The sequence below is a fragment of the Pseudopipra pipra genome, chromosome 7, assembly GCF_036250125.1.
Source record: "Pseudopipra pipra isolate bDixPip1 chromosome 7, bDixPip1.hap1, whole genome shotgun sequence".
NCBI classification, from domain to species: Eukaryota; Metazoa; Chordata; class Aves; order Passeriformes; family Pipridae; genus Pseudopipra; species Pseudopipra pipra.
The window spans coordinates 19,999,780-20,025,974 of record NC_087555.1 but is presented as its reverse complement, the minus strand read 5'-3'; the positions used below and the strand labels follow the sequence as shown (position 1 = coordinate 20,025,974).

The 26,195-nt window shown below is 39.2% G+C and overlaps 2 protein-coding genes across 5 annotated transcripts in view; one reads left to right on the top strand and one right to left on the bottom strand.

Annotated features, from left to right (window-relative positions):
• CERS6 (ceramide synthase 6) overlaps positions 1-17,292 on the top strand; it is a 108,718-nt gene extending 91,426 nt beyond the window's left edge. For 2 of the 3 annotated variants that reach the window (XM_064660965.1, XM_064660963.1), the window contains 3 exons: positions 8,278-8,434; positions 8,770-8,793; positions 11,256-17,292. In XM_064660965.1, coding sequence (XP_064517035.1) covers positions 8,278-8,434; positions 8,770-8,793; positions 11,256-11,417 — 343 coding nt within the window. In that variant the 3' untranslated portion in view covers positions 11,418-17,292. The remainder of the gene's footprint in view (positions 1-8,277; positions 8,435-8,769; positions 8,794-11,255) is intronic. The other variant, XM_064660964.1, reaches the window with a different exon arrangement.
• A 5,036-nt stretch (positions 17,293-22,328) lies between these two features.
• On the bottom strand, positions 22,329-25,922 carry SPC25 (SPC25 component of NDC80 kinetochore complex). 2 transcript variants are annotated; one of them, XM_064660977.1, is made up of 7 exons: positions 25,830-25,922; positions 25,266-25,434; positions 25,112-25,177; positions 24,183-24,323; positions 23,930-24,034; positions 23,530-23,628; positions 22,329-22,581 (listed from the first exon to the last, which is right to left on the bottom strand). In XM_064660977.1, exons 2-7 carry the CDS (start codon positions 25,417-25,419, stop codon positions 22,448-22,450), a joined length of 699 nt encoding a protein of 232 aa, XP_064517047.1. In that variant the 5' UTR covers positions 25,420-25,434; positions 25,830-25,922; the 3' UTR covers positions 22,329-22,447. The 2 variants fall into 2 exon arrangements, with proteins under 2 accessions (XP_064517047.1, XP_064517046.1); XM_064660976.1 differs by lacking the exon at positions 25,830-25,922 and adding an exon at positions 25,530-25,755.
• Positions 25,923-26,195: the final 273 nt, after the last annotated feature.

Here is a 26,195-nt window from a genome sequence, read left to right as displayed (position 1 = left end):
TATTTTCTACAGGCTGTACTCTGTGGCTATAATAATGCTTTCTGTTGTCAAGGATAGACTATTCAGTCAGTGTTCTCCTTTTCCTCCTTTTATTGTGAAGTATGTCCTTTCTAAAACCTGTGCTCTAACTGAAAACAGGACCAATACCTGTGATGTGGCACTTTTTTTGCCACTTTTTTTTGCTTTGTAGTCAGCTGAAGTTCTCCAAGTCTCCTCTGAAGTTGCATCGCTTGCAGGAAGGAGGGGAGAAAGAAAAAGGCTGGCCATTGGAATTTTCAATTTGACTGAGTCTTTATCTAAAAGAGAGGGATGTGAGGAAACTTTGCCCCAAAGTACACCTCTAAGAGTTGCCCATTCTGTGGAGGGAAAAGCCGTGCTGGTACAGTAGTACCACAGTGAGTGACAGTTGAGGTGGATGGAGGTAGTTCAGGCATGGGCAAACATTCTGCCTCTTCTCAACCACTTTTCTTTTCTCTTAGAGAATGTATCTGTAGCACCAGGATGTATCTGTGCTGTTACTGGCACATATTTTGTAGTGCTACAGAGTCAGTATAAAAGCAGAACACTGTGAGCTTCTGATGTATGTGGGATGTAAAAATCATAGCACTACAAAAGCATGGGAGTAAGTTAACTTACCAGCTTGAAATAGCAAATGACTTTTGAACACCGTGTTCCACAGCCATGATGCAGTTAGGATCTCATTAGTGTTCAGCTAGGAGGAGGTCACTGTGACTAAACACTTTGGGAGAAAACCAGCACCCATGTAAGTAGAGTAACCATGCACATTCTATTGGTTTTATTAGTGTTGCACAATGGCAGTTTGACCCATAATATGTGACAGTAGAGATCATTATTAAGAAAATTGGATTAAACTGAAAACTGTTTAAGGCTGATTTCACAGATGTGGAGAAAATTCTTATAGTGCTTTTTGTAGCAAAGTAAAGTTGATTGGATTTTTGGTGGTGGTGTTTTTCCTCTCCATCCACAACAGGACCATAATACTCGAGTCACTGTTTGAAAGCTGAGTCCTTGGCAGACACTGTGCCACCACACTTCCTTAAGCTGTATGATTTTTATGGATTTAAAAAATTTTATATTACTCTAGGGGCATGTGGGCATGTTCTCAAAACTAGGCCAATGAATCCCAAGTGTGATACCCCTACTATTAATGGTAAATAAGCCACCTAAAAATCACTGGGTGCCAGGCAAAGAACTGAATGCAGATGTTCTGTGATGCTTTGTGGGCTTTTGAACTAGTTCTATTTTGTTCCTGTGTTTACAGAAAGTTTGGGTAATCTTTCCCCCCCGAAATATCTGCCATGGCGTGTCGTTAAACACAACTGCACTTATTTTTAGTCAACAGAAAGAGGCCTGAGGAAGGATTTTTTATACTCTGACAAGATTGGAACCTATAGTTTACAACAAATGCTTTTCCTACTTGGAGAATAACATGAACTCCAGGCAAATGGATCTTGATATGTGTTCGCTGTTGCTCATATGAAAGTTTTATGCATGCCTGGAGATTTTCAGATTTGGAAGTGTTATTGTTAGCATAAAATAGTTTCTTTGTGCCTGTGTGGTATTATCACAGGCCTTTACATATGCATTTTGCCATAACACATTTCTGATACAACCTTTTGCTGAGTATAATTACATTCTACTAGGAAATATAAATTCCCTCCATATCCTGATATCTGTTAAAAGACTCTCCTGAGATTTGAGCTTGGATTGTGAAGGTGTCTCTGACCTTTTATTCTTAGTTTTTTTCTATGCACAAGAGTGTAAATACTACTATTCATACCAGTGGCTGCAGAAACAGCTTAATGGGCAGTAACCTCTGATGAGAACAAATTGAGTGAAAAGCACAGCTGAAACCAGTGACAGCTTGATCAGAATGGTCTCTTCTACTGTACATCACACATGAATAATTTCCTGCCTGCTCCATCATTTTAGACAAGTAATTGGAAATCCTATTGATCTGCACAGGGCTTAAAATAACAGTCTCAAGTGTCAGGCTGTGATTTCTGCAAAGATGTATTGTTCCTAATTAGTATTAGGACAGGAGCCACCCATCTCTACAGCAGCTGAGCTTGTATTTGGCACCATGTCAGGAAATCCTCTAATGTGGGGCTGGTATGGGTGAGCAGAATGCCACATGATGCTCAGCTCACTGATAAAATTGAAGTGTGGGGGTTTAATGTCGCTCTGAATACTGAGTTACTCAAGAGTTTATATTCTTTCTGTCGCTGCATTTTGCAGAGATCTTTCATCAGCTGTCTAAAAGAAGAGGGTAATGAGCATCACCAACCAAACAATCTGAGGAATCAGCCTGAGATGCTTTTAAAAGATCATCTCTGTCTTCCCAGTCCTTCTTTCCCTGTTTCATTGTTTCTGTGTGGGTGACTGGTTCATTTGACTCTTCTCAGTTTACAGTGGGTCTCTGCTACTCCTCTTGTATTTGCCATGTGCTGCTTAGTAGCTTAAGTCCTTCTCTGGAGGACTGAAAACATAAGAGGCAGCAGGATCTGAAAAGGGAAACAAGCTTGTTCTCCCACTCAGCAAGAACCAAGAAGCATCTGTTCAGAGCAGAACAGTGATACAGACACAGCAGCAGCTGAAACTCAGAAGATGAAGTACAGCTCTTTATGTACTGAATTTGCTATAATTAAATACTTAGCTGTGCTGCAGCTTGAAGACTCCAGTACATGAAGTGCTACAGACCAAAGTTTCTTCAGTTTAATGACTATTTTGTGTATCATTCCATACACTTCTCAGGTAAAAAGTTTTGTAACTCATCTGAAGTCTCTCATGCAGAAATATCTGTGTGTCAGGTCTGTTGTGTAGCATTGTCATTAAAAGTAACTAGGACAGCCTGGGATATGAAGTCCTATTAGATTTCAATCAAGGTCTGAATCCTAGAGATAAATCTTGACTTCTGATGAAATGTAGCTGATGTACTGTGGCTGATCAACATGTGTGCATACGTGTGCTTTCACACTACACTGCCTCTTCATTTATATGTAAATCGCAGTGATATTTTTTTCTTACTTGTCAGTTTTAGAGCATCCTTTAAGGCAGTAGTCCGTGGTGTTTTATAAACAAGCTAATTCTCCCAGCATCTTTATGTGGCCGACAGAATGTACCAGTACCTTGTGCTCATCATTAACAAAAAGTGAACGATGTAAGGAAATTTGAAAATTTCTTGGATCACATAAGTTAATGTAACTAAATCCAGAATTTAGAACTTCTGGCTCTTTGTTCTTTGGTCTTGGTCATTTTTTCCTATGTATAGTAGAGAACAAATGACTATGCTTTGGGGCAAAAGTAAGTGCAATTGTTTTTAGTTTTTTTAAGGAAAAATTTAAAAAAAGCAGGAACTTTGAAGCATTGCTGGCAGTGGTATTGTTGGGTTACTTGTGCTAAATAGGATCTGAATGTCATTAACACCCACCTAGATGTAATTGCCTATTTTCTGTCATTAATGCCGTATTGAAAGATGTCCCAGTACAGGTGGTTATGGTGCAATATAGAATACTGTTGTTTAATATGCACTAGGTAAAGGAGATAAAGACATTCATTCTGAATTATTTAGACCAGCTAGTATCATATTGCACTATCCTTGGTCATACTTTGAGACTTCAGACTACTGTACTGAGGTAACAACATGACTTCAGTGTGTTTCACATACAGTATGTTGGTCACTGGACAGTGCTGCAGAAGTTAAGGCAACTTGCAGTAGCACTAATTTCAGCTGCACAGTTTCTGCTCTCATTGGATGTGATAATAGTGCCCATCATTCTGCTATGCTTCATTCTGAAGAGTTTATCAATAATTTCCTTCTTATGTGGAAGAATGTCTATTCTTTCCACATGATCCCCTTCTTTATCTCTTTTTGTTCCTCTCAGGGTCCTTTCAGAAGGAAACACAGCACATTTTTGTCAGTTCTCAGACAAATACAAATAAGCATTTTACTCTTACACCCATCCCTCTCTTTCATTATCTCTCTTCCTTCATCTCCAGGTTCTCCTTTCATCCTTGGTGCAAGAGCCTGGACTTGGGCCCACTAAGTTGAGGGGAGGGAGTGTAATCTTAATGAGTCAGTGTATGGTCTGTTGCCGATAGTTCCTTAAGTACTGCTTTGCTGGCTAGATAAAGGGTTAGACAGTAGAAGAAAAACCTATGTTACTGTTGATGTGTTGCTGCTGATTGTTTAGTAGTTGTTGAAAATGTGTTATTTTTATTCTAAGTGTTCAATTAGAGTGGTAATACAGTACGTACAGGATTACCTCACACAGTGGCTCAGATATTGTGGCAAAGTTCCTGAAAAAATACCACAGATTTCTGTAAGAGTAGATTGGATCTTAAGGGGTGAATTTATTTTTGTTTGCCTTCATCAGCCACACTACTTAAATCAAAATGCTAAACTGAGAGCTTCCCACAGCCAGGTGCACAACCCTGCTTGGGATGAATTTAATGAGGGAAGAATGCTTTCCATGAGATTGTGTTGTTTTGTCCAGCTATTATTTATTCCAGGGCCTCAGAAAAATTGCTACAGTCCAGAACCTATTTTCAAAAACAGAAGCTAACATTTAATTTCAAATTGCAAAGATCTGAGAAATGCTGACCAAAAGTTTCAGAAAGGTAGAGCACTTGCAGCTTAAAGTAATTTCCCACTGTGATCAAGTCCAGCTGTTTCAAGTTAGATACCCAAGAACCAAAGTTTACACCATTCATTATGAAAAGCTGGGATTTAACTACTGGACAGCTTTGAAAAATTCTGGCAAGCATATTTGCAGATTTAAGGGCCTGAATGCTTTTCTGAGTATTTGACCCTAAGATTTATTTGCATATACATCATATAGGCACTTTCTCCTTTGTGTAATCCATTCTCATCCTGCTTTTTCCACTCCCTGTTATTTGTGTGGTTGGTTAAAATGCTTCCATTGAATATTTTTAGCAGTGGAATTGATGAAAAATGGTCTAGCCTTTCTTCCCTCCCCCCTTTCCTCAGTCTCTACAAGTAGAATTTCTCTGTGTATTCCACCTAATAAACTTACGGGGTTTTTTCCCCATTTCAGACTTTTAATATGAAATAATTGATTTATACTGAGAGTGTATTTGCTTAACTACATTTTTTCTGTCGTTTTCTGTTTTTTTCACTCAGCTTCTGCCCAGCCCTAGGTGGTTAGATATAGCCTTAGCTCTATCTGCACATCTAGCAGATCACTGACCCCTCTTAACATTGCTGAGCAATTAATGAGGTCCTTTATGCAGCTTTAATGGAGAATTCCAATCCTGTCCTTAGTTTGCCAGACATGAGCAGGTTAGAAAGAGGTCTGCTTTTTCAATGAAGGCTTATTTCCCATATCTAATACACACTAGATGACTCATTTGCACATGAAACTGCTTTGGATACCAGAAGCACTCTTTTTGGCCTTGCTTTCTTCCTGACTTCTGCAAGACCGGACCATCTGCATCTCTAATGCTGCTTTTTTGGCTTGACCTCTGTGGAAGTCCCCAGAGATGAATTTGGTCCAGTGAATGAAAATATAAACAGAAACCTGTAGAAACTGCATCTACAATTCTGGAGCTATAAATTTTAGACATAAAGACAGTTGGGTGTAAACAATGGTAACTTTATGTACAGGAGTTGTTGATTTCAAGTTTGAATTTGATATAATGGTTAGAACTGCAATAAGTGCTGGTGAAGTAAAACATTGCTGACTAGAGTTCTGTTTTGATATGCGTGAAAGTGTCTCCTTGAACAGGAAAGTGCGGTATTGCTGTGCCATGTAGGGCTACTATTGGCAGAACAAATTAGACAAAGCTGAGACTGAAAAGTTCTGTCTGACAGAAGCAATAATGTGATGGGATCTTTGCAAACTGGAAAACAGTTTCTTTTTCTAATGTTCTCTCCATAAACAGAAGACGTAAAAATACAGCTTTATAATAAGGTTATAAAACATCAACTTCTCAATAAACCATGAAGCATATGTGCAGTTTAGTGTAAGAAGGCACAAAATAAAAAGGTAGACTTACTATGAAATGCCCATTAGGCATTTAAGGCCAGTGTATTAGAAATCACTGGTTGATTTTTGATCAGTGCTGTTATACACATAAATCATTACCACTAAATGTTGTGTTCTGGGTTTGCTATCTGTACATACTTCTTATTAATATTAATTTAACTGATTTTATGTTGTTGTAAAGGATTGTGGCAAATGTGATTGCTTATTAAAAGGCTGAGACCGGTATCTGTAACTTCTCCACTAAGAGAAGTGTGGGACTCCAGTGCCATCCCCTAGAATCATAGAATCACAGAATCAATCGTGCTGGAAAAGACCTCTGAGGTCATCAAGTCCAACACTTGAGCCAACACTGCCGTGGTTACTAGACCATGGCACTAAGCGCCACATCGGGGCCGAGACCCGGCTGGTGCCAGGAGCTGCGCGGGCGTTGTCTGGGTTAAACGCGCCATCTAGTGACTAGCGGGTGATAGTTAATTTAAAACAAAGAAAAAGGACATAAAGCCAATGGAGATTTTAATGAATTTTTACACCAGCGGGGAAAATAGATGGAGGTTGACAAATCCTTATATTGCCTTATTTTTCTCCCCCTAATTAACAGCCATTACTAGATCAATATTTGTTTCAAAAAATGCCACTGTTTCTATTGTCTGTTCTCCACTGTCTGCTCTCAGGCTGTTTGCTGGGGTCCAAGTTGAAATCATCTGCTGTGTCAGAGTATTTGGGCAGAAAATTAGTGCTGTATTCACAATGCTTCAGAAGTCATGTTACAACATCTGTTACTGCCTGCATTTGAAATGCTGATTCTCAAACATTTGCTTCAAATGACTAGAATTGTCTGAATTTCTTAAAATCATAGAATCATTTGGATTGCAAGGGACCTTTAAATGTCATCTAGTCCAACCCCCCGGCAGTGAGCAAGGACATATTCATCTAGATCAGGTTGTTAAGAGCCCTGTCCAACCCAACTTCGAATGTTTCCAGGGATGGTGAGTTTACAACCTCTCTGAGCAACCTGTTCCAGAGTTTAACCACCCTCAGTGTAAAAAACCTCATCTTTATATCTAAATCTACCTGTTTTAGCTTAAAACTGTTACCCATTGTTGTATCTCAACAGGCTCCACTAAAAAGTTTGTCCACATCTTTCCTATAAGCCCCCTTTAAGTATTGAATGGCTGCAATAAGGTCTCCCATTCCTTGCTGCCCTGTTGGCCACCTGTCCTTTATGTAACTGCTAAACTTCACTCTTGATTGTACACACGTGGTGTGCAAATTGGATTTTGTGCAGAAAGTGGCCCCAGAGCTTTCTAGTACCTTAGTAGTTACTGTAGGCACCCAGGATGTTCAAGACCCAGTGTTAAGCCCCTTGACTGGTTGGCTGTTTTGAACTTGGAATCCTGTTGGTGCTGAGGTTTCCACTAAATAAGATTTTAGCCAAACAGCCAAACTCACACACCCGCCCCCAATTCTTAGAAAACCCCGAAAGAAGGTGAATCCTGCCCCACGTGCCATTTTTCAAGTGCCACTGAAGTTTCACTTTAATTGAACAGTCTCAGACTGTTTTCAGTTCCACACAGCACTTCACTCTCATTGCTGATACCAGCTGGACAAAGACATCCTTAGTTGTGTACACTGAAACAAATCCTTTGAGACTGGCTTTGGGAGAGAGGGCTTCAGATGGGAGTACCTAAGGAGCATTGCCTGGCTCTTGGTACAGGTTTGTGCCATTTAACACAGGAGAGGTTGCAGCTCACTGTCACAGCCTGGGAATGTGGTTTGAAGAACATGGTGCTGCATGTGGATTGCATGGGAGTTTAACAGTTCCCATACATGCTCTTACCTGTGCTAATATGGGCGTACCAAACCTGTACTGGAGGCAGCTGAGATGGAATAGCTTTATTTTTAAAAAATGGAATAAAGTAAGTTTTGTAATTAATCAGGGAAGGAGTTATTTGAGTCAACCAACACCTACCAGCTTTATAGATGGAGTGGAAAAATGCACACTGAGGATCTATATTTACTGTATGCTATGTTTGCAAAATGAAGTTAAATATTGAAAGCAGTATTCTTGTGTTGTTTCTCTCTGGAGAAACCTGTGATGTTCAGTCCAAGCCAGTATTACTGTGAGAACCAACTTACACATGTGGATCCCATCTAATCAAGTACTAGTCATCTTGATTTAAAAAGGTCTTCTTTGAAATTTGTTGGCTTAAAGAAAGTGTTATTATATTTCTGTCCCTCTCTCTTCTAGGATATTAAACACAACATCGTTTGAACTGTATGAAGCTCTGGGCAATTTTCCTGCCTTGTGGGTCTTGAATGTGCTTCTTATGGTTCTTCAAATTCTGCACTGTCTTTGGTCTTACCTAATCATAAAGACAGCCTACAAAGCTATTTCAAAGGGCAAGGTAAGACAGCATGGTTCTGTTTCATGATTTTAACTTTTTCAATATCCATACAGGTCACTTTTTGGTTACTGGTTTTTTTCCAATCCATAACACACTACTGAAAACACATTTTATGTAAACTCTTCTTTCCTTTCATGAAAACTTTTTTCCACTCCTAACAATTGTCAGATAAGTTAATGATACTCTTCATAGTGATTGCATTTATATGTGCTTCCACACTTCTTTTTTTGTAATCTGGTACACTGAACCAAACTACATTAGGGAAATTGGATTAAAAAAAAAACAACTCTCTCTTACTCTGCTTGTTTATCCTTTCCCTTGTGCTGTGCTGGAAGGCTGGGAAGTGGAACCCCTTGCAGGTAAGTTTCTTTCAAGTTACTTTGCAAAAGATTTATTTTGACAAGGCTGGTGTTTGTGTTTTGGTTTGGTTTTTTAATTTGTAGTTTCTGATTGGTATTTTTTTCCATTGTTGATATTTATATATTTGAATTAAGGCTATCTTTAAAGGCCATATTTACTTCTTGGCTATGCATTGCCTAAAACCATTCAAACCCACATTTATCTGTAGTATCTGGGTGCTGTTATACTGCAACCTTCTATACACAAAATACACACACATGTCTATATATCAGCAGGATAAGCAGCTGCTCTGTCACCATTCAGGATGCATACTTGAGAGTGTAAGTCCTCCACCTTGTAGTTCTAACAATTGCACAGGAGAAAATTTAGATTGTACAAGAGCAAAGTTAGACATTTGCAGTAACACAGTGACCAGGTTAAAGATGCATATGTATGACATATACACAGAGGATTCTTCTTCCTTCAGATCTTAATTCCTCGCTGGCAACCCCATTCTTTCCATTTCTGCAGTAAAATAAGTATTTTCATGACACCTTACAGATATCTTACAGTAAATTTTCGTCCTTAAGTATTATTTTGTTTTTGTAGTACTAGTATCCACCTTTGGAACAGCTCAGCTGATAAAGGAATTTATTATCATTAAATTCGTAATGTAATCCTGATCATATATTTTTTACTCACTGTTGCTGTACTTAGAAGTTTTCTAAACCTATATATACATATACATATATATATGTATTCTAGACTACTTCTGCAGAAATTACTCCAGTGTGTTCTTTTGGGGATAAACAAAGAGAACTAAATACTGCAAGATACGTTGCAATCATATCAGGTTTTGAGTGCAAAAATAGAGCAGATCACATGTTTAAATGAAGTGGCTGCAGCATAGAATCTTCATTTGATTGTTTGGCTTTGGGGCAGGACCTTAGCAGAAGAATCAGCAGTGAATCTAATATATTAAGAGAATTTAAGTTGATGTAGAATTTTTCAATCATCTAGTCTGCCCTTGAATTGATCACAGCTCAGTACCCTGTGCTGAGACTATTCTCTTCTGTCTGATAACAGTATAGTTTTGTGTATTTGTGTACCCCTAACAGATTTAATATAGAACTCCCTTCATATGAAGGACACTGAAGTAATCTGTTAATTGAAGCTGTGTAAGCATGGAACCAAATTTCTGGCCTCTGCTGAAGTTCGTGGGTGTCATAATTGTGGGCTTGCTAGATATTGACATTAAAAACTGTACTTATTAAGAGGTATATGGGACCTGTGTTTCCTTTTTTCACTGGTCTCAAGCAGAATAGTGTCACTCAGGTGTTATGATATTGTAAGGACAACACTGGGAGCCCCAATGGCAAATGACTGTTTCTGAGATGAGAGCTGGAGAGCTGAATTGTCATGAGGACTTTCTGGAGTAGGGGAGGACTACTGTAAGCAAAAAATTATATGCAGTGGCCCTGCTCTTTAATGGTTTTGAGGAAAAAGACTTGACATATGTTTTGCCCCCTTTATGTCCATTCACTATAGTAAAGCCAATTGTAATTGCCTGCTGTGGCAAACAGCATAGCATGGAGAGATTTTAAACAAATGTGATGCTCAGCTATACAGACAGGAGTAGAAGCAGGCATGAAAACTGCATTCTTAAAGCTGCATGCAGGTTAAACTTCAGACATTTTTCTGTTGATGCTTTTTTTGTACTTCATCTGGTGCACTCTTATCAGTTTTGGAGATTTTCAAGGAAGTCAGCTGGATATTAGCAGACAATCTGTATCAGCTCAGGTCGTCTGTTTCGGAAATAGCTTTCCAGTGACACGATGGGGCACACAGTTGAATTGCTCTAGTAAGTTTGTCACTCCTGTGTTAGGGACTGAACTGGACTATGTCCACAGTTTGCAAGCCCCATTCTCACCATTTGTCTGAAGTCAGAGACTGGAGTTACCCAGTGTGGTGAGTTATGTTTCAGCCAGTATTCCTGTCTCCTACTGCTAGTGTGTAGAACCGTTCTCTGGAGCCATGTGGTCTCTAGGGAATGAGCTGGGAGGTGAGGGGAAGGAAGTTGGGTTGAATATTTTGTATTACTAGGTTGAAGAGAAGCACCCCAGATGAAGGACAGGAAATACAGTTGTAGTTAGGAGAGCAGAGGGACTGAGGCTAGGTTGAATTTGGGATCTTGGATGTTGGTTACTTCAGTCTATGCACAACCCAGTCTATGTACAACTTCAGTGCACGAGTGCTAAGTTCTCACCCTCCCTTTGTACATGGCATATGTGCATGGCAGATGTGTACAGACATCTGTGTTTGAAGTGAGTCCAGACATGCAAAGGAAGAGAAGTGTGCCAGAGCTGAGATTACCTTCAAAGCTCAAATTGTAAAATGTGTGAATTTCTGATTCTCTTGAACCAAAAAGCTGAGTTGTTTCCTTACAGTCACCTAGTGCTTGCTTCTTTTTTAACTTCTACAGGTAGCAAAGGATTCCCGAAGTGATGTTGAGTCAAGCTCAGATGAAGAAGAAACAGTACCTCGCTCAAAGGCCCCGCACAGCACTATGGCCAGTAATGGGACCAGCGGTGCCAATGGGACAAATGGGTATCTTACTGGTGGCACTTGCTCAGAGGAGCATTAATCCTTGACTTCAATCATGAGACATGAACAGAATGAACTGTTTGCTACTGGAAGTAAATTATAAGTTGTGAATGCGGTTTCTTCATATATCTCAGCATCAGAAAAAAATATGAGTATCAAAGCATTCTGATAGCGCACTGCCATTATTTCCTGTTTGTGAATGAAGACAGCACACCATTCTGTATACGTAGGCATGCTGTATGTGTATGTAACTGACACAATGGGAGCAGTATTTTCACTTGTACTGTCTTGGAAATATTATTTATTTTGTATTCTTTTGGGAAGTTCTGGACAAAAGGGAATATCCATTCTTAAACTTTGTATCTTGGATTCTCAGTGGTGGAGAGCATCATGCTCAGATCTCTTCTGTCCATCCCTGATGCTTTTGCTGAATCTGCTATAAGTAATAGTTGCTTAATTTGTTACTTACAGTAAGATAGAGCATAGCTTTATAGATTTTAGATCAGCTTCAGATATTTTTGCTATCTTTGTGTTTTAAAGTACTGTTTTTGAAATTGCCTGTCAAATCACAGTGACTGTTCCTCCAACATAAAATTTTAAAACACTGGATCGATATTTTAAATAGTAGGTAATGTGGTTAATTAGCAATTTGGGAAAAAAATGTGGTAATTGTGGGATATTATTTTAGCATAATTTAAAACTCAATTTGGTGGTTAATTGCATTAGCAGTAGACTTGATTTGTTGTGCAAATACCCAAACGCATTGATGTCAACACTTAGGATAAACTCATTCTCACTTTTTTTTGACCTTTCAATTTTTTACCTCTATAGATTTCAGCTTTTTGCAGAGATTCCATGTAAAAAGGTATTTGTTCAAGTGCACCATTATGAATCCAGACCTCACACCTGAAATTGTCCTTGCACATTCTCATAAATGAAAGCAGGGGTGTAATGGGAAAAACAGCACATGAGAAGTTCATTGCTTCCTCGAACACAGTTCAGTCTAGATATTTTTCTTAAAATTATTGCCACTCCCTTGGTAAGGTAAAGAAGAGAAGGCAGAATGCCATGCATTACTAGAATTAGTTTATTTCAAATCTGTGAAAACTTGAGCAAAATTCACTTAACGTAATCCACAGCAACTTTTGATTGCTCAGCAGTATTTCATCACCTCTACAAATAAAATTAAGGGTGTCTGTAAAATAATTTTGTACTCCTTTTTTATTCAGGATTTACAAACAATGTCCCAAAGAAGACAACGTAACACCCAAAGTAAACATCTTCTTAAACATTATATACATACTTCTTCCAGTTTCTAGATCAAAGTTTGATGTAGGATGCTAAGGATCATACAACTCTTGCAGGACACTTTTCTGTGATTTGTGACAGCAGTGCCAAAAGTAGGCAAGGTTCTTGGGTAGCAGACTCTATGCAACCTACTGTTCAACAATGCTGTGTGTGCACACAGAACCAATGTGCTTGTAGACCAAAGACTTACATATATATATATTTAAAAAAAAAAAGTTTAAAAAAAAAGAAGGAAGGAACAAACCAGGAAAGAAAAAATCCTAAGTGTGTCTTCTGTATTCAAAGGGTTTGGAGTGCTGTGTTCAGCTGGAACTCTGAGCCAGGAAGTCTTTCTGATTCCTTCCACCTATGCAAATAGCAAAATATACATGGCTTCTGATGCCATAAAACATGTTTAAAGACTCTATTTTATACAGACTCCAGTGAAGAAAGTTGTGTTGTCACTTCTTTCTTTTGAAAACAGATTTGTCCTATTCCACTGGTCACTCTTGAAAACTTCTGAAACCTTTATTATCCATAAAGATTCTTGTGTGTTACCAAAAAAAATGTGCTAAAAAAAGTTGAAAATAAAGGTAAGAAAACTGGAAAATTATAAATCATGGAAGAAGATCTATCAGTTTTACTACCTACAGAGCATCTTTTGAAAAAGTCAGGTAACCTTGTCAGGTAAGCTGCAGCTTATATGTCCATGAGTATATCTGAGGGAGCAAGGGAGCCTTATTTAAATCTCTGTCTCCCCCAAAAGTTTATCTGCCTCTAATTTTTCTCTTCTGTCTCCTGTGCATTTGATTTCATAACCAACAGGGCAGGTTATACATGTGAAAATATACCAATTGCAATGGAAAGAAGCCCACCCATGGTGTTTGAAGTCACAGCTGTGTAGTAATTACTGTCAAGATGATACCAAGATTTTAAAATAAAATCATCCTGGAATATATTAAATGAACATTATAATTTGTGAAATCTGACCTGCCAATATGGTAATTGAGAATATCAGTTTAAACACACCCCTTCCATGGTGTTGATTACTACCTCCACTGCATAGATGGTTACAAAAATGGCATTCTGGCAAAATACTTTGTCTTACATGAGAATATTGCTCTGAATCGTCAACATGCACAACATAGACAACATACTGCTGTGTTGGTGATACCAGAGCAGAGAGCAGTTCCCAACAACAATCCTTGTGCAAGAGGCCTTCAGTCTCTGTTGGTCCTCCCCAGCAATGCTCTGTAGTGTTGATTCAGGTTTACAGTCAAGGCTACAACCCTTGAGATGATTTACCATCACTGGCTACATATGCTTTTAGTGTACCATAGAATCATAGAATGTTAAGGGTTGGAAGGGATCTTAAAGATTATCTAGTCCCAACACACTCTGCCATGGGCAGGGACACCTTACATTTGACCAGGTTGCTCATGTCCTTGTCCAGCCTGGCTTTATCCAACTGCCAGGGCTGGGGCATCCACAGCCTCCCTGGGCAACTTGTTCCAGTGTCTAACCACCCTCACAGTAAAGAATTTCTTCCTAATATCTAGCCTGAATTTTTCCTCTTTCAATTTTTATCCACTACTCCTTGTCCTGTCACTACAGTTCCTGACAAAGAGTCCCTCTCCAGCTTCCCTGCAGGTCCCCTTCAGATACTGGAAGGTTGCTATGTCTCTACACAACCTTCTCTTCTCCAGGCTGAACAGCCCGAACTTTCCCAGCCTGTCCTTCATAGGGGAGGTGCTCCAACTCTCTTATCAACTTTGTGGCCCTCCTCTGGACTTTCTCCAACAGTTCCATGTCCTTCTTATGTTGGGGACACTAGACCTGTACACAGCACCCCAGGTAGGGCCTCACAAGAGCAGAGTAGAGGGGTAGAATTGTCTCCTTCGACCTGCTGGCCGTGGTCCTTTTGATGCGGCTCAGGGCACTGTTGGCTTTCTGGGCTGCCAGCACACATTGCCGGCTCATGTTGAGTTTTCGTCAACCACCACCCCCAAGTCTTTCTCCACAGGGCTGTTCTCCATCATTTCTCCATCCAACCTGTAGGATTGCCACAACTCAGATGTAGGACCTTGCACTTGGATTTATTGAACTTTAAGAAGTTTTCATCAGCCCATCTCAATCATGTCAAGGTCCCTTTGGATCCTCACTGGTAAAGAGTGCATCTGGGATTAAAACTCTTCCTTTGAGGTTTAAATTCATTTGCATCTATGATATACTAAAGCATGTACACAGTTATCTTGGTTCAGGTATGACTTACCTATCCCCTATAAACCTGGCTTTTTGGAGTTTAATACAGATATGTGTAATACAGATTAGTTTAATTTTAATACAGAGATGTCTGGAAAATAGGTGAGGTAAGAGATTCAAATGACACATTTGAGGAAATGGGATAAGAGTAAGGAATCACTGAGAACTTCACTAACCTTTGCTAAACAATCACTGATCTTTCAAGCTAGAGGATTTTTAATAACAGTTAGGAATCCACACATTTTTTCCTCTCTCTAGTGGGAAGGACCAAGTGTTTTAGTGATCAGGTATAGCAGTGTGCTTTGATTCATTGCTTTAACTAATGGTTGTCAAAACTTTGGCTTCATCTTGCACTCTGCAGAGAAAATGCTGTGCAATTATTTCCTTTTTCATTTGTATTTGTTTGCTTTTCTGATGAAGAGCTTTGCAAGATGCATTTGGAGGCCATCAAGTATGTAGAGGTTAATTGCACATATTCCAGAAAATTGACTGAAATTATTTGCATGGTTCATGGTAAATGTGAGACCTTAAAAGGTTCTGTATGTTCATACCTTTTGTAGAATTGTCATTTTAGTAATTTTAGAAATGAGGGTTTGTACTCCATAACCTCTTTGTCTTCAAGTTCTATGCTCCCTTTTTATAGTACAGTACACAACGCAGTGGTTGAGATGTTGAAGTAGTAAAATGAGGAAATTATATGTAGAGTTGATTAGTAAATAGTAAGAATTTGTCTTCTCTCCCTAGACAGCCCAGAATATAGTAAAATAAGATTCAGGTCACACTTTTTTTTTACTGTTTCCCATATTGGCATATTTTGTACCAAAAGAAAAAATATATGGTGGGTTGCTGGGTTTTTTTCTTATTAAAACCAACATTGCAGAAAATGGTAGAAATATCTGATCAAACAACAAGGGTGGACACTGGAGTCTTTTGGGTCTTGGATCAGTGTTAAATAGTGCTAGTTTTAAAATACCAAAGCATCTCATGCTGTTTCCTTGTTGCCCTTTTGTAGTTTTTTCCTATGTGTTATTTATTTAATGATTCCAGCAGAACTGGTACAGATGTCACAGCTTCATTTGCTCCTGTCTCAGCCTGTGACTATTCTGTGACCACATGATTGCCAATATCAAATGCTTTTTCTGAGACCCAAATACATGCACTAAAGTTTTGCTTACAGTGAAGTGATTCTTCTCTTAAATCTGTATCTGTTTCAGGTGAAAATCACTTTCTGGTTCTGAACAGGACATGACTGCGACAGCTGTTCCCCTGCAGCACGTGTCAGTGGTGATCAATGCTGGTTGATTTAGTCACTGTGTGTGTTTTATGCAGAGTGCTCTAGTAGGAAGCCTAATGCCTGTTTCATTCATCTTCCCATTATCGCAGCCTTCTGTATCTCAGAGAAAATTGGTTTTCTACAGTTGATGCTTTGGTATTTTTTTAATCTCTTTGCTACAACTCATTTTTATATGTCTCCTATTGTCTACTTCCTGTGACATTTGGGGGAGAGGAGCTACTGAATAATTTTTACCCTTCCTGTAATGTAGACCCCGTTAGGCCTAACTTCAGTGTTCTGCAAACTACAGTTGCCTTTAAACCATGAACCAGTTTGTATTACTCATTTTGACTGGTTTTGATTTAGAACAGGGACCTAATGTGAACTACAGTAAGACAATGTTACTCTTTTTTTCTTTTCTTTTTGAAAAACACTAGTGGAATTTTGAGAAGGTGGTGTACATGTATAGCCTTTAAATTGTAAAGATTTCTGATTGTAGTTGCAATGAAAACACAGTGTTTGAGTGTCTCTGTACAGAATTCTCAGTCTTTAAAATTGCTTTCAATTAAAACATGGGAGGAAATACTCTGAAATGATGTTTTGGAGCTATGTCGGCGATCACATATGTCAGACGAATGACAAAAATGATTGTCTTACTTGACTTAAAATGATCTGTGCAACAGTATGCATTTTCTGGCTTCTCTTGAGCTTCAGCTTCTTGCAATTGTGGGGTTTAATTTTACCATACCATACTGTGTATGTTGACTGTTGCAAGTCAGGGTGAGGCAGATGACACACTTTCACCTGTGTTTTCATGACAGTCCTGTGCTTGAGCAACTCCTTCAGAAATGCAGTGATGTGTAGGAATTCCACTGTCCTGAATACAGTGATACACTAGCTAAAAGTCCTTTCATATATAGCTGTTGTGTAGAACTTTGGGAGTTATTTTGTGTTTAATTTGACTGGGTTTGGGTTTGGGGTTTTTTTTAATATGGAAGATAATTATTCCTCATAAAATCTCTGGAACCAACCAGTATTGTGGGCTATTTTATTTGGAGACACTTTCATAATAAACATAAGTATTAGGAATGTAGTGTTGGTTTTGTTCTCTTTTCTGTGAGATGCAAACAATATTTTCCTTTGTTTTAGCTCAAAGATTGTTCCCCACACTGCAGACTCCAGCACTTTTCAGGCAGATCCAAGTGTGTCTTGCTGAGTTCATCACTGCATTATTTTATATTACTTCTGGTATGAAACTGTTTGTAACAGGAAGTGTTAGAAGGACAAGTTCTCTCTATACAAATTAAAATATTTTATTTTTTAAAAAAGACATTTTCCTAGCATTTCAATATTAAAATTTTGCATGTTAATAATTCCTGAATGTCCAGCTTAACCTGCTGTGGAAAAGCTGTCTTTTTTCAGTCTAGGTGGACAGAGTTTCTTAGAAATAGATATTCATTCAGATGTTTTGGGCTAAACTGTCAGTCAGCAAAGCACCACTTAGTAACCTCTTCTGGAAGTGATAGAAGAGGGCCACTCTGGTATAGTGGTTCTCCTAAGGAGAAAGCTGCAGCTCTTGATTTTGCCAAGGAACCTGAATCTTTCAGACCTCTACCCTTACAGTAGACCAAATCTGTTTGCTTTTCCCTCTTTCCTTTAGAAACATGATTTTATCAGGTGGCTTGCCTGCCTTTGTACCAAGTATAGGAAAATACAGGCCAGTTAGTCATGCTGGTACAACTAATATGAAAAAAACAGAACTACCAATTTGCTGCATTGTCTTTCCATTAATGGGGTTGTGTCAGACATGGAGTTAGACAAGCAAATTTATTTCTTGTTAGCTTCATTTGGAAAGTTAACTATTAGTTGTTTGCCTGTTTTTAACCTATGAGGTAAGCATTTACATTAATGTATTGTGCTTTAACTTAGACAGCTAGTACACCACCCACAAGGTCACCTCTCTATCTCTTCAGCCTATTCCTCACTTAGCCAAAAAGTTAATGTGTGCAGCCTGCTGTTAAATGCCTGGATTCCTTTATGAGAATTGCCATCAGTATAAAGTAAGTGTAGCATGCTTCTAAATCAAACAATAATGATGCACAGCTTCTGTTTGTTCATCACACCTGTTTCTCTGCCCAGCCAGTTATTCCAGCTGTAGCTGTGATGCGGAAGATACTGGGTAGTGAAGAACCAAGCTCATGATCAGTAGCCAGTGCAAAATAATCCACTGAGGCAAGTCAAAGAGCATCCTTCCACGTAGAGTTATCCATCAGTCACAACACAGGTGAGTCAGTAGCAATTTGCATTGTTCAACATGCTGTGACTGAAGAGGAAGAAAATCAAATTGACTCTAATTGCATCTTCTTTCATTATTTCAGTGCATAGCTACTTTAAATATATATTATATATAATGTCATATAAAAAAATACCACACACTTCTGTGATTAAACGCTATTTTTAGCACAGTCTGTCAGTCTCCCTAACAACTTTTGGACCTGTTGCTCAATTAGACCAAATTTGAAAAGGAGATTGTGTTGCAGCTATACCTGATCTTGTAATGTACTTAAACTCAGGAGCCAAGTAAAGGAGAGAACCACTAGAAGAAGGGGAGGCAGGGTGCAACCAGTGTCCTGTGGCTTTAGCAGCAGCCAAGCAGAGACTAAACTAGCATAACTCAGGAGTGGTTCTATGGCTCCCATCCATAGACTCCGAAGAGCTAGGATATTGCAGTGAAGAGAATGGCACTGTTTAAGGACAAAACCAGATCTATAGGAAATCAGGCTTCATTGCCATTGCCTCTGCTGCAACAACTTATTTATAAGCTCAAGTTTCTAAAGGGTTCTTTGCGTGTAGTTCTCAGAGTGATTAGGGATAATAAGGATGAAAAGAATGGAGTCTCACTGTCTGGCAATCAGAGCCATTCCTCCCAACCCTTCAGGAATACAATGCTATTTTAGCAGCAATGCCTGATGTAATTGGATTGCAACTATTGCTTTCAAAAAGGTAAGAGCATTACCATAATTATTTAGTATTGTTTATTCATACAGTTAAAATATGTACGGTAATCTCCCTGTGGAACTGATTTCTGTGTGCACGTCTGTTAGATCATGTTCAGCAGGGCTTGTAAAAAGTTAAAAATCACTCACAAATGAGTTCACAGCAATGTTAGAGTATTATAATGACACAAATAATTTAGACCACTTCAAGGCACTGAATAAATTCAGTTTATTGAACCATTAAAGAAGACAGTAATATAACACAGCTGGAACATGACTGAAGCACAGCATAACTTCCATGTCTTTCTTAATTTTCACAAGTGTAGCCAATACTTGTTTGTTTGCTTTTCAGAATACATCTAACAATATCCAGGAGTAACCACCTCCGCTCTTGATTGAGTAGGTTTGTAATAAAACTGTTCTGTTAGCCAGAAGGACTTCTACAGTAATTTATTTCCCTAGCTAGCATACAAATAATTGTGATTAAATGCACTTAATACATATGCTATTGACATTTAATGTTCTTTTGTCTTCCCAGCAGTCTTTAAATTCATAGTGTATTTCCAATACTGATAAATTCAACACCTGTTTTTCCAGATTTTTACATCCTATTAGGAGTGAAATTTGATGAGGTGCTGAGCACCAGTACATCAGTTTTCTGTATGGTCAGTGTTCACGGCCCACACATTTCAGATTTGACCCTTGGTACCTAAGTACGGGTCAGCAGTTTGAAAGGGAAGCAGTGTTCACGGTTGAGCAAATTGATTTATGAAAAAAGAAATGCCTTTTCTGACCTTCCTTGACATCTATTTCTACCTTAAGATAAACCTGATCCTGCTCATAGATGGAGCACTAACACTAGCTGGTTGTGTGTCATAGTCCCTAAGCTGCATATTGCTTTTGAACTCAAGAGCTTTCCCGTATGCTCTTTGGGGCATTTCAGACTGTATTTGTGCACTGACCAGTACACTGGGGTCTGTTGAGTCAGTATTATATTGTATTATCCTATTTGTCCTATTGGATATCACTGTATTATACAGTTTCATAACAAATAGAAAATTCCAAATTACCTCAGATCCAGGTGTGTGAAATCCTATAAGCACCAAGTACCTTTATTAAAGCCACAAAGGTTTTAAAATTTTAAGACACATCTTCCACTACCATAAAGGCTGTTTCATGGGAGTCACAAGCCAGTTCTACTTCCTCTTTTTTAATAAGCAAAGAAACTTCTGTGTACACTTTCCTAGCCTTTACCCACTTTTGGAATGGCTGGCTATGTTTTAGTGGAAGTAAGATCTGCATCTGATTTGCCTTGCCAAATATAAGCAGGTATATTATTCACACTCCAAAAGGAGTTGTAAAGGTTTATATTACACACAATAAATATTTCAAACTTTTACTTCTTGCTTTAGGCATATGCACAGAACATTTACAGCCAGGCACATCATATTTTCTAGGAAATAATTTCTATGAATGTATATTCCAATACAGTAGTTGTCCCATATTTTATGCTCTGTGCATAGTAATCTTGACAATTCATTTTTTCACCAACTACTCATGCCTGGGCTGAAAAAGAAAAAAATATGGCACAAAGTTTAAGCATTTGTCTTTGTTACTCAAGGTGTGTTTCAATTTCTTTCTCCTGTGAAATTGATGATCAAATCAGATATGCTACAGAGTATCTGAGCAATAAGTACACCCTTAATGAATAAACAGCTCCATTTGAAATTATGAAAATGAGATGGTCGTGTTCTGTCAGTCTTTGTGCCTTCATACAACAGATGTAAAATAGTTGGTTGAGCATCCTGAGGTTCAGAGCAGCTAGGAGTTGCTTGGCACAGATAGGTAAAGAAGGGCAGGAGTACACTTCAAAATTAATAGTCATTCTGGATACGAGAGCAATGCCATTAGTGAGAAGGGATATGCTTCCTGACATGGAAGGCAAGAGCTTCTGTACAAGGAAGGGTTGCCAACAGCACCCATCATGCCTGGGAGAGAAGATAGAAGTGGGAAGTGCAGAGGTGGCTCAATGCATTTTTTTTTAACTCCTGACTACAAAAAGTGCCTACATGGACCTACATAAAGTGCCTACAGCATGCTTTTGGTGGTAGAAGCAAGTAATTGAAATAAATACCTGCTATTTAAATATTCCTTTATTTAAATAAAAGGAAGCAAATCTGCAATGAACAAGACCCTGTACTTGAAGGCAGGCTCCCAGCCTATGTCTCTGTCTGTCCCATTGTTGGTTACAGAATCCTCAGACAGTGCACAGGGTTTACGGACAAAGCAGAAATTGAGGATTTGTTTAATTAGAGATGTCATTATAAAAGCACTTACTAATCTCTGCTGCCATTCTGTTCTAAAATTGCAGTGTAATCAGCTGGCACCTTTACCCTCCTTACTGCTAGTTTTGTGTATAACTGGCTATAGCAAAAGAAAAAAAATCAACAGGGCATACCAAGGAAAATGATGCATTTTTTAGAAAATAGCAAATTATGCCTTATAGGGAAGAAGAAATGGAAGATCATCTCTCTGCTGGATCCAAGAGGAATTACTTTTTTTTTTCTTAAGTTGCACTCAGAACATTGAGGGTGTAGTCTGTGGTGTATCCATCAAGCTGTACCATTAAGTCTAGACAAACCAAATGAATTAAAACACAGTTCACGTCTGACCAGGAAATAGTAAGAGTATCTTATCAGCATCTCCACATTTAAACATGCCTAAATGGCCAGGTCTCACATACTAGTTTTCAATTCAAGTGGTCTTTTACTTCACTAGAATTTCTGGGACTGAATTTTGTAAGATTTTATTTGAACTATGTTAAATTATCAAATGAAGCTCTTTCTTGTTGCAGCTGTCCATTTAAATATTTTGTAATAAGGAAAACACTTTACAAGCACAGAAACCTGAAAGACTCATCAATGTTTTTTGAAAAGAAGGAGAGAAACTCCAGAAGGTACTTTATTTTGCATATCTTCCTGGGGGTAGCTAAATAGAGATCATCACATCTTTAAGCCACTTGCTACTGGATCAAAACTTACATGTCTGGAGGCATTCAGTTAAGGGAGCAGTTACTATACTGTTGTTTGAAGAATGATCCAAAATGTCTCTAGATGACAGCAGACTACAATACTGTTTTCATTATTTTTCTTTATTTAGAAAACAGAGTAAGACAGGGATAAATACACAGTTTCACAATACAGAAACGAAACAAGAGTGCTCTACAGCTAGAAAGAGAGGTCTGAGCTAGTTTTATGCAGACTGTTTATACGATAAAGCAGTGAAAGCTTTTCTGATGTTGGCAACAAATGCAGGAAAATTGTTAGTTTCTCTCACTTTGAGCTGGAACTCTGCTATACAGTCCAGAGTAGGAGTACAGGAAGTCACTAAAATGACAAAAATTTCCAAAAGATGAGACTTATTAAAAAAAAATAATATTAGTGTTTTCGCATGCTTCTGAAATACTAATGTAGTTTGTTATCTTTTTATGTTTTAGCTTCCACAAGTATTATTTTTCAGTAGCCTCATTTTCTGTCAGCAAGGACAAAGCCTCAAAAAACACAACAGGTTTTTTGATTTCCTGACTTCCCACTCAGTGCTGTGCTCCTACGTGAATTGTTACAGCAATTCCAAGTAATCCATAGCCTGGTCAAAAACTGAAACACATTTCTAAATAGTTTTGTTGCTCTGCCAGCAGGCAGATTGTACACTGATGTAACCCAGTATCTGATGTACTTTTAACTTCAAAAGTTTAAATTTGAATTAGTAAAACCAGAAATCTATTCAGTCCATACCTAAAAGCCCCAATAGCATCTTATCTAGACGCTCTGCAGCACAGCACTTAAATTCTTCATAACTGAAGTAAGATCCATATTGCAAAACAAGCTTTAAGATCTGAAATGCTGTATCCTTACAGAAATCCAGATTGCTGGATTTCAAGTTTTATTCTTTTACCTATGTCACCCTGTAAGGGTTTCTCTGCCCTCTAGGTTTCTCAAATGAAGTTGAAATATGCCTGTCAGCATAGACACTGACTCTAGCATAAACAAAGTACAAAATGAAGCATCCTTATCTCTGTATATCCTCTTTCTCCCGCTTTGCTTGATAAGAAGTAAACAGCATCTCCAAAATGGAGAGTGAAGATAAGCAGTTATATTTTCATGTAAGTTAACAAGACAAACATAATTAAAGAAACTATATTACCATTGCAATATTTTTCACTCAAAAATTGGAAGATAAAGGTTACAACTAAACTGCACTTTGCTCCTCTCCACTTTTTTCAAATAGAGGCATCAGATTCAGTCCTCTTGTGTACATATTCAAAATTCACATACCTTCATAATCTCCTTGGTCATTTATGGAAAGGGTAAACGTGTATGGCTTGTCAGGATCTTTGTGGTCAATGTGTCTGAATATAAACTGTAATTGTTCATCTAAAACACAAGCAGAATTAATTAACACCATTAACCTCTGCTGGAGAGTCACAATGAAAACTAAAAATCACAATATGAAGTTAGTTTCAATTAATATTCTTAGAACATTTATAAATTAGGGAACTCTAGTCTCTTTGAAAGACAAATGCATTTCAACATATTTTGCCATTTGAGAAACAATGGTAATGCCCGGGCTCAGACAATTCATCAGGTGTGTATGCTGGTTCTTCACTGCACAATCCAGCATTAACCACATTGGATCAGTGCACACACGGGAAATACAGAAACCACAGCAACTTACTGTGAATTCTGCGTATCTCCAATCCAAGACACTCCTCAAACAACACTTTAGACTTGCACAGTCGTTCCATTTTCTCCTTGACAGCTTTGTCTTTAGAAGATGTTACTAGAATTTTAAAATCCACCATAAGTATCAAAGGCAAAACAAGCACATGAAAAATATTTAGAACAGTAGAAAAGCCCTAAAGAACAAGTGTTGAAAACAACTCCTCCTTCAATTAAAAAAATTTCCTTATTATCCGTTGCTTACTTACTTTCCATTTGCTTCACCAACTCTTCTTTTAACTCTTGGATGCTGTCAGTCAAGTTCTTCTGTTGCTCTTCTTCTTGATTTAGCTTAATTTCTGCCAACTGCTCTTCCTTTTCTGATATACATTTGCTCTGCTGGAGAATCTCTGAAAGGAGGCAAGAAAACATGAACACATACAGTTGATTAAGTAGGCCCCTGCTATTTAATACTTAAGTAATTTGAGATGATTTATTTGAATAAAATGTTGTGAAATACATTCTATCTCAGCTGCAAAGAGAAGTCAGCATAATTACACTAAGAGTATCAAATAAAGTTTAGAGTGAAAGTTACTCCTAAGAGAAGCTACAAAGTAGGGAGCTGTGATACTTCAATCAGATGTGATGTTTTCTGGTGCCAGCACTGTATACATCTTCACAGTCTGAAGACAGTGGATCCTCTCCACAAATAATTTGACAGAAAGCAAAGAATGGACACACTGGCTGATATTAGAGTTACAATAATATTTACCTGATATTCTGAAGTTTAACTACAAAATTCAGAGAAGTTGACCCTGAACTGATGAGCTGTCAGTGTTCTCTTACTAATATGGAAAAGGCATAAGTAACCTCACAATATTTAACTTTACTAAGCAATTTAATTTACTTTTTCTATTGAAGTCAGCAAGTTTTGGTACTTTGTTGTTTTAAATACTTAAGCACCAAAATCACTATGCAGAAAACTGACTTATCTTTTTGCACTATCAATGAAGTTTTTCAACAAATTTCTTTTGAATTGAAATTTACATCCTGTAACCAACCAAATATGTTTGTTTTTAATTCTATGTTCATTCTGATGTTATCATTTACCTTTTAAAATGTGAAGTTAAATATACTATTCAGCTGTATTTAGGTAATTTTAGAAATGTTAGACAATAAATAAAACACCATACTGTACCATTGTTATACTCCTGAATTTTGTCAGTCATCAGGTCTCCTTCTTTCAGCTTCTTGGACCATTTCGCTGTAATGGAAAGTTACTCCAGTTATCTCATGAAGTTTGATGATAACTTGCAAAACGTAGAGGCAAAAGGAATATAGAGCCTTTTTACCTGAAAGCACGTCTATAGACCCCTTGCATGAATCTCTCAGCGTTAAAGTCTGGTTGATCTGTTCAGTGCCATAAACGCTTTTAAACTCGATCCAAAACTCTTTCATATCTCTTTCAAAGAGAGTTATTTCATCTTCTGTCTTTGCATTAGCCATGGTGCTGTAACACACCTGTCAGTGAACAGACACAGCGTCAGGACACAGGAGGCAGTGCCAGCGGGTGTAACTCACGGAATAAACCCTCGGAGCTGCTTTGGTCCCCTTGCCTTGTTGTTGAAACCTCTTCCCGCAAGTCGTTATTTTTTGTCACCACTGGCTCAGCGGGAGCCGCGTTCCCCTCGCTCCTCTCCCGGCGCTCAGATGCTGCGCTAGGGGAGGCCCCGCCAGGGTTCTGGCGGCACCGCGGCCGCTGCAGCCGGGGCGCCCCCGCCCCTTCGCCGTCCCCCCGCGAGCTGGCACTGAGCCGGGGCCGGGGCCGGCTCCCCACGCCGGCAGCCTGGGCCAGGGGTCGGACCGGGCGCTCCCCTGCTCTGGCCCCACCAAACCCCGCACCCGCCCAGACCCACCGCGTTCAAACCGCGCCGCCTTCCCGCCGCCAACGGTCCGCGCGGCCCGCCCCGCAACAACCGCGCCGCTCATTGGCCCAGCCCCGCCGAGGCCCACCCACGCCGTTGCTGCGGTAACGCCGCGCGCACGGGGCGGGGCTGCCGTGAGGGGCGGAGCGGGGAGCCGGGAGCTGGGAGCCGGGAGCGGGGAGCCGGGAGCGGGGAGCGGGGAGCCGGGAGCGGGGAGCGGGGAGCGGGGAGCGGGGAGCGGGGAGCGGGGAGCGGGGAGCCGGGAGCCGGGAGCCGGGAGCCGGGAGCCGGGAGCCGGGAGCCGGGAGCCGGGAGCGGGGAGCGGGGAGCGGGGAGCCGGGAGCCGGGAGCGGGGAG